The following is an 8,837-nucleotide window of genomic DNA, read 5'->3' on the forward strand; positions in this document are numbered from 1 at the left end:
ATGGTGAATGACAAAATTGATCTTGTTTCTCCCTTTTACCTTGGATCGGGTGATCAACCCGGCAATTCGATCACACATGTGGTCTTGAAAGGAGAAAATTATCTTGCTTGGTTTAGGGCAATTACCTTAGCGTTGAAATCTCGGGCAAATATGGTTTTATTGATGGAACAATCTCTAAACCTTCTGAGGACAATAAATTACTTGACTGGGAAACGGTGAATTCCATGTTGGTGTCATGGATTCTCCGAGCTATTGATCCTAAGGTTGCGGCATCCATCCCCTACTTTGAAGAAGCCAAGAAACTTTGGGATTATTTGGAGAAGCGGTTTTGCGAGGCTAGTGGCCCTCGTCTCCAACAACTGCGAACTTGTATTACCAATTGCAAACAATCGAAGGCTATGACTGTTGAAGAGTATTACACTACTTTGATGGGATTTTTTGATGACCTTCTCCGTCTCAAACCCCCTCATGGATGTGAATGTGGCAAGTGCTCCTGCAATGTTGCTGTGAAGTACGAGTTGGATAGAGAGGAGGAGAAATTGCATCAGTTTTTGATCGGCATTGATGATGACAAATACGCAATGGTGTGCACGAACCTTCTCTCGCAGTAGCCTCCTACGACCCTGGACAGAGCATACCACGCTTTCCTTCAAGAAGAGCATTCTCGTGGCATTGCTCAAGGCCATGCCCAATCAGGGAAGGCTGAAGCACATGTTTTTGCCTTGCCTTCGGATTGGCGATCTTTTCCATCTAATTCTCGTGTGGACAAATCCAAACTATATTGTACTCACTGTAAACGTACAGGGCACGACAACAATGGTTGTTTCATCCTCCATGGTTATCCCGAGTGGTGGCTTGAAAAGTATGGAAAAAAAGAAGGGGCATCGTCCTCGGTCAGCGCCCGTCTCTTTCTGATGCTGCCCCGTCTCTTCCTCCTGCTCTTGCTACGGCTGTGTAATACCCCGCATTTTTTAAACGTATTTTCTAATTAGTATTCTCTTAAAAAGGGTATTTTAGTAATTTATTTTACTATTTGAATTTTGGAGCCAAAATGATATTGAATTTTGGCGCCAAAAGTATTTTAAAACTCAATTATTATTTTTGGATTTTGGATAAGATTTATTATCCATTTATTTTATTTTAAAAACCGGATTATTTATATATATATTTCGGATATTTTAATTAAACAAAATTATATTTTATTATTTATTTAAAAGGGCCGAAAATTCCTAAATTATTAACTATGATTTTCGGATTTTCTATGTGTAGAAAATCTGATTTTCTTAGTTATTTTATTTAGTGAATAATTGGAATTTTATTAATTAATTATTTTATATAATAAATATTATTTACACAATTATTTTTAATTCCTTAAAACTAGCAAATTAATTCCCTAAATATCTAAAGCCACCACGATGGATTTTTGGGTGACTTATTTTGGTAAATTATATTTTTAATTATCTCCTCAAAATATCTTATTTTCCTTAATTCTATTTCTCCATCTTTTTTAATATCTAATCATCATATTTTATTGTCATTCATTCTTCTTAATCATTCCCCAAGTAATCTTCCTTGCCATATTATTTTTCATGACAATATACCTTCCATATTTTTGTTATACACGATCACCTTAATATCAAAAGTTTCCATATTTCTTTATTCACTTCTCCAAGTAATTTCCTTAATTCTTTTTACCATAATTCTTCCTACATTCTTCTACCATAATTCCCTCATTCACGAGCCTATAAATACCCCTTGATACCTCTCATATTCTTCACACCAAAAACCCAATTCTCTTCTTCTCTCTTATTCTTCTTTTCCCTAACCTTTTCATACTTTTCTTCTCCTCTTTTTATACAAATATTATCCCGTATACCTTTGAAGCCAGTTTTCGGGCATTTCTGGTCAGTTTTTGGGTTATTGATGTTTCACAGAAGATTGTTCCTCTCAAAAAATCCTTGAGGTTAGACTCAAGAATCACCCAATTCGGAGTTATATTGAAGGAGTTATGACCTCTGCAAGTTCTGCCTATTCTTTTCTACGAAAATTCAATTCTCTTAAATCCTATTCTTTTATCTTCTTCATGGTTAGTTTTCTAAAATACAAATAAGCTATAATTTTATATTAAAGTATTATTTTAAAAGAGTTTTATAGTCCATGCACATTAGATTTGAGTTTATGTTGTGATAACCTTATGGTTATGTTATTTGCAAGGTGTATTCGTGATTGAACTTTGAAAGTGCGAAGTGTTGATTGATATTCGGAATCAAGGTTCTTAAGGTTCTTTTTGTGTGATTTTTCTAGCAAGGATCAAGGTACGTTTAGGTGGCTAGATACCTTTGAAAGTGATTGGTTTGAATAACATGTTTTACATGATTTGATTGGTGATTGAATTAAATTGATTTGAATTATGATTTTGAAATAAATTATGTTTGAAGGTATTGATTTTAATAAAAGTATTTTGAATGATTGATTTTTAAATCATGTTTTGAATGGTTTGGATTACTTATGGTGTTTAAATAAAGGATTTGATTTTAAAAGGTTCGTTGAATTAAATAAAAGGTTTTTCAAGGAAGAGTTATTGATCTTGAAAAGTTATTAATATGAGATTTTATTCTCAAGTATCTACTTAAAAGGTTTTGATTTTGAAAGTATGTGGAATTATTAAAAAGGAGTTTGAATTATATTGGAATTTATTGAATATTAAAAGGATTTATTGAACCATTGAATTATTATTATTAATGCTTTATAAGCATGTTGGTAATCTCACTATGCGGATTTGGTTTATTGATAAGGCCTTGGACTTTGTATGACCGGGTCTTTCCTCAAGAATAGCCTTGTAATATAAGGAGACTAGCTTGGGGGGTGTGCACACTTGGGTGAGGAATTGGATTAAAAGAAATTGGTTCTTAATAAGGGAATTGGTTTTATTAACTATTATTTTGAATATTGAATCATTGGAATCGGTTTTGGAATAATGAGTTTGGAATTTATTGGATTAATTATTGGAATTGATTTTTAAAGCATGTTTGCAAATAAATTGAGCTTACATTATCTTGCACTTATCGTACTTAGCATATTTTGCTAATCCGTATTTCCTATTTGTTTTGGTTTGCCCTGTTTACCGTAATGGTAAGCAGTGTTGACTATTTTCAGGTGGAGTCATGAATGAGCATATGGGGGTCCTGGGATTTGCTTTACCTAGTTTAGGAATGTTGGTTACGTGTTAATTTGAGTACTCATAACAATGTTACTATTTTTATAAGTATTAATAAAAGAAAGTTGAGTTTCCGCTGCAAGTTTTGTTATTGAGTTAAGTATTTTGAGTAGCCTTGCGTAATCACGCGACGGTAATACGCCTAAATCTATCTATACGGTATAATTATACGTATTATACTAGTATTTCCGTAGAGGGAGATTTGGGGGTGTTACAGGCTGTGACTGATCACAGCAAACCTAAGCCTCGTGCCAATGCTATGGGTACATCTACGGCTGCTGCTACTTCCTTGCCATCGCAGGAAACCCTCTCGGCTCTGTCAGAACTTCAGCCCGAGCATGTCCGTCTTCTCTTAACTATGGCTAATAATCGTCAACAAGATAAGATGACGGGTGAGTATTTTTCTTTGTCCTGGATCATCGACACCGACGCTTCACATCATGTTACCGGTGACGAATCATGTTTAATGGGTGTGCAATTCATTTCTCACTGTCCTGTTGGTCTTCCGGATGGCACGCAAGCCATAGCTACGAAGGAGGGGCGTGTTTATTTGGATGACGGAATTATTCTTGAGAACGTTTTATACGTTCCTACACTAAATTGCAATTTAATTTCCGTATCTAAGATGATAGATGATTCCAATTGTAATGTACAATTCACTGAATTTTTGTGTGCTATACAGGACCAACTCTCGGGGAACCTGATTGGAGGCGGTGAACGGATAGATGGACTATATTATTTCCGGAGACTTCCTAGAGTATGTGCGATGACTAATCCGGAGGTCTCTACGTTTGAATTATGGCATCGTCGTCTTGGGCATCCGTCGTATCATATTGTCAAGTTAGTACCTGCTAGTAGTGCTAGTTCTAGTAGCAAATCTTTGAATAAAGCATGTGATGTATGTCCACAAGCTAAACAATCAAGGGATAGTTTCCCTACTAGTGATAGTCGGGCTAGCCGTATTTTTGAATTAATACATTGTGATTTATGGGGGCCGTATAAAACTCCTTCTACACGTGATGCTCATTATTTTTTGAAAATTGTTGATGATTTTTCGTGAGGTGTTTGGGTTTATTTATTGAATGACAAAACTGAAGTATATTCTTCTTTTTGCTCTTTCCTTGCTATGGTTAAATGTCAATTTGATGTGCATGTTAAGTATGTCCGGAGTGATAATGATACGGAATTCAAATCTATGCTTCCGTATTTTAATGAGAGTGGCATTCTTTTCCAAACTTCTTGTGTTGGCACACCTCAACAAAATGGTCGGGTAGAACGTAAGCACCAACATATCCTAAATGTCAGTCGAGCTTTAATGTTTCAAGGGAATTTACCGATTTCTTGTTGGGGTGAATGTGTTCTTGGAGTGGTTTATTTAATTAATCGCACTCCCACTCGTTTGCTAGATAATAAAACTCCCTATGAATTATTGTTTGGCAAAGAACCTAATTTTGACGCATTGCGTGTTTTTGGGTGTCTTTGTTTTGCACATAATCAAAAGGCCAAGGGTGATAAATTTTCTCCTAGGATTAGAAAGTGTGCGTTTGTGGGTTACCCTCATGGCAAAAAGGGGTGGAAAGTGTATGATTTAGAAACCGGTGATATATTTGTCTCACGTGATGTAAAGTTATTTGAGAATGAATTTCCGTTTCTGAAAAATGATGATTCTAGTGCTACTAATGTGGGTTTGGCCGAATTGACAAATGCTAATTATGGGGCGGACAATGATTTCTTGGATGACTTAGAATTTGTCTTGGAAATTGGTGAGAATTCCCACGTGCCCGAAATTGATACTCACTCCCCTGCTACTCGCACCCCTGCTACTGTGACTGCTCCTGTGTCCCCTACTACAGCTCGCACTCCAGCCCCTACAACCCCTCCTACGGACTCTGCTGTCCCTCTTTAAGTCAGCCTCGACCCCAGCTCACCTGCGGCAGCTGGTTCCCACCGCAGCCCCATTGCGGAGGCCACTGCCGAGGCTCCTTCTGCTGCTGCCAGCAGCTCGAACATCACTCTAATGCTGATCCGGCTATTATTTCTGATACTTATATCGAGTTGGGTCGCGGTCAAAGGCCAAAGCATGCTCCGGGATGGCATCGTGATTATGTCGCACATACTATATCTCTCTCTAGTCCATCTATCACTCCAAGTTCCTTTAGCACATTTTGTGAATTGTAATAATTTTTCCTTGCGACACCGTGTGTTTATTGTAGCTGTGGATACAATGGTTGAGCCTCGTAATTTTAATGAGGCAATGCAACATGAGGGGTGGAAGGAGGCTATGCAAAAAGAAATCACAGCTCTGGAAAATAATGAAACATGGGTGATGGAAAAATTACCTCCGGGTAAGAAAGCTCTTGGATGCAGATGGGTTTACAAGGTCAAGTCTAATTCAGATGGCACAATTGAGAGATTGAAGGCTCGTCTCGTTATATTTGGTAATCATCAAGTTGAGGGTATTGATTATAACGAGTCATTTGCTCACGTAGCTAAAATGGTCACCGTTCGGGCTTTTCTAGCTGCTGCCGCTGCAAAAAATTGGGAATTGCACCAAATGGATGTCCAGAATGCTTTCCTCCATGGTAATCTTGATGAGGAGGTGTACATAAAGCCTCCCCCTGGGTTTCATGGATCTCAACCTGGTTTGGTGTGTCGTCTGCGAAAATCATTGTATGGTCTAAAACAAGCTCCTCGTTGTTGGTTCTACACATTGGCTGCTTCTCTGAAAAGGTACGGCTTTTCACAATCGTACTCTCACTACTCTCTTTTTACTCTGCAATCTGGGTCAACTCAACTTAGTGTTCTGGTGTATGTTGATGACTTGATTATTTCTGGTAATGATTCTTCTGCAATTTCAACATTCAATCATACTTGAGTGATTGTTTTCATATGAAAGATTTGGGTGTGTTGAAGTATTTTCTTGGTATTGAGGTTGCCCGGAGTCCGAAAGGCATATTTTTATGTCAACAGAAGTATACACTTGATATTATTGCAGAGTCTGGTTTGTTAGGGGCCCGTCCGGCAGGTATTCCTATTGAGAATAATCATACTCTAGCTAGATCAGAGTCCTCTTTTCTTTCTGATCCTGAAATGTATCGACGACTTTTGGGTCGTTTGATTTATTTGTCTTTTACTAGACCGGATTTGGCTTACGCGGTGCATATCTTATCTCAATTTATGCAACAACCGCGACAGGATCATTGGGAGGCCGCCCTCCGTACGGTACGATACTTGAAGGGATGTCTGGGTCAGGGAATCCTTTTGAGCTCAGATTGTGATTTACATATTACTGGTTGGTGTGACGCAGATTTGGCTAGTTGTCCTTTGACGAGACGTTTCATCTCTGGTTGGTTGGTGTTTCTTGGTAATTCTCCTGTTTCTTGGAAGACTAAGAAGCAGGATACTGTTGCTAAATCTTCTGCAGAGTCAGAGTATCGTTCGATGTCTAAAGGCACTGATGAGTTAAAATGGTTAAAGGCCTTACTTGATAGTTTGGGAGTCTCGCATCCACGTGCGATGAGTTTGTTTTGTGATAGTCAATCTGCATTACATATTGCGCAAAATCCGGTTTTCCACGAACGTACCAAGCATATTGAGGTTGATTGTCACTATGTTCGGGATGCGATTCAGGCAGGTGTTATTAGTCCCTCACACGTAAAGACTACTGATCAACTTGCAGATATATTCACTAAGGCCTTGAGTAAGACTCAGTTTTAGTACTTACTTGGCAAGTTGGGCATTTGTGACTTACATGCTCCAACTTGAGAGGGAAGGTGTTAACCTATATATTAATGTATAGTAATTGGGCCAAGGTGAAAAGCCCTAATCATGCTTAGGTTGTATATAAACACTTGTTTACACTCTAATACAGACACACTGCATTATTCACTCTATTGTTGACAAGAATGCAATTCTCTAAGTAAAATGTAGGCAAATTAAAGCTACAAATATGATACAACTTTTGGTTTTTGTTCCTTGACTTATGGACACATCAATTAAAGAACTGTCACACGCGTCTAATATTCGGTCTAATTAGGATGTTAAAAATAACTTCTACAACTATATATTTCTAATATGACAAATTATTAGGTGATATATAGTCTATTTGATACCAATTAGATGTTGGTGTAATGGTGAATGGGATACACTTGATAGGGATGACTCGTGTTCGATCCCTCACAACAACAATCGAGAGGGAACTGAAATCTAATCATCCAGAACTGATTCCCGAATTCGGATTAGCCCTAAGGGTGAATCGGGTGGAAACACACAAAAAAAAAGGTATATTTGATCATTCTATGAATTTGGAATTTTCTCATTGTTTGTGGAATGAGGATGTAGTAAAAGTATGTTAAATTAGTATGCTTGTATCACGTTTTCCAATGGGATTATGATATGATTTGTCTATGTGTATAATTTGCCTAATCTTAGTGAACGTGGAATCATGTAGTAATTTTTTTAATAAAAAACGGTCGAAGTGGCAAATTGTCCCCATGATCCTTAATAATTGTGCAAAACTAGTTCTTTAGTCCATTGAGTTGGAAGTGTTGGGTCTAGGGTAGCTAGTGGGGCTAGAGGATATATTGAGATAAGGGAGGGAGAGGCCGATTGCTAATGAGGTGGCATTGGAGGAGGTTAGGGTGGCGATTGATCTAAGTGGCAGTTGAGGAGATGGTCGCCAACATGTGGTTGCAGAGTGGAAGGGGCATAGTTAAAAACTTAGAATTAGGGTAGGGAAGAGAAGAGAAGAAAAGAAAATAAAATAATAGGTTATGAATTTCCGTACTTATCTTTAAAAGTAAATATTTTATGATTTTTGGAATTTGAAAACGAGTACTTCAATGATATTAGTTGGTCAAATTTAAAGATGATTTTCCACTTAAAAGTTTACATATATAAGGATGAAAATGTGGATGATTGTATAGAAAATTTTAACAATATAATTTTTCTTTTATGAAACTCCAAAACCTTGTTGTAGTGTGTGACATATTGGAAAACTAACAGTTGTAGTAGCAAGTAATTGAAAAAAGTAGATACCTTTCCTATATGTGCGGATGTGACTAATGAATATACCGTTTTTTATACTTAAATTAAATTTGAAATTAAATCTACTACCTCATCTAATTACAATGAAGTAGCTGATCAAATTAGGTTAGCTTGCTAAGCTTGATCCAAATCTTGTACATGTTTTTGACAAATTTTCTTTGATCCGTATTGCATTTTTGACTACTTGACCTTACATTCAACATAAGACCTGAGTTTGCATCATTAACTCATTATTCGTACTAATACCTAAGCCTTAAACAAGGTGATTTTCTTACATTATCAACCTTCTACTTCAATATCTTTTAGAAACGAAAAATTATTGTTGAACATATCTTTAACCAACCCTAGTACTTTGATAATTAAAACGTGACAATTGGTATCAGAGTCAAATTAAACCGTTATACCTAGCCATATTGCTATTTGTACTCCACAAGACTCCTGTTTAACCAAATAAAGGTAAAAAACAATTAAACCATAGTTCACCCAAAATAGTTTACGTGTAAAAATGTAGTATCCCAATATACATAATGTGTGTATGTTATAGATTGTGGCATTTCCTTTTGGTTCACCACCA

The 8,837-nt window shown here is 36.8% G+C and overlaps 1 protein-coding gene across 1 annotated transcript; it reads left to right on the forward strand.

Moving 5' to 3' along the window:
* Positions 1-5,123, forward strand: LOC145580651 (uncharacterized). Its single transcript, XM_081637780.1, has 5 exons — positions 1-24; positions 117-584; positions 3,435-3,794; positions 3,900-4,115; positions 4,377-5,123. Exons 1-5 carry the CDS (start codon positions 1-3, stop codon positions 5,121-5,123), a joined length of 1,815 nt encoding a protein of 604 aa, XP_081493906.1.
* The last annotated feature ends 3,714 nt before the right edge of the window (positions 5,124-8,837 follow it).

Source organism: Chenopodium album, chromosome 15, assembly GCF_948465745.1.
Source record: "Chenopodium album chromosome 15, dcCheAlbu1.1, whole genome shotgun sequence".
NCBI lineage: Eukaryota > Viridiplantae > Streptophyta > Magnoliopsida > Caryophyllales > Amaranthaceae > Chenopodium > Chenopodium album.

Excerpts from the sequence above, each read along its gene's own strand:
- LOC145580651 (XM_081637780.1), top strand. The coding sequence starts at position 1 with ATGGTGAATGACAAAATTGATCTT. Across the intron at positions 585-3,434 it reads ATGATGACAAATACGCAATG|GCTGTGACTGATCACAGCAA; the intron begins GTGTGCACGAAC and ends GGGGTGTTACAG. Across the intron at positions 3,795-3,899 it reads ACGGAATTATTCTTGAGAAC|GACCAACTCTCGGGGAACCT; the intron begins GTTTTATACGTT and ends TGTGCTATACAG.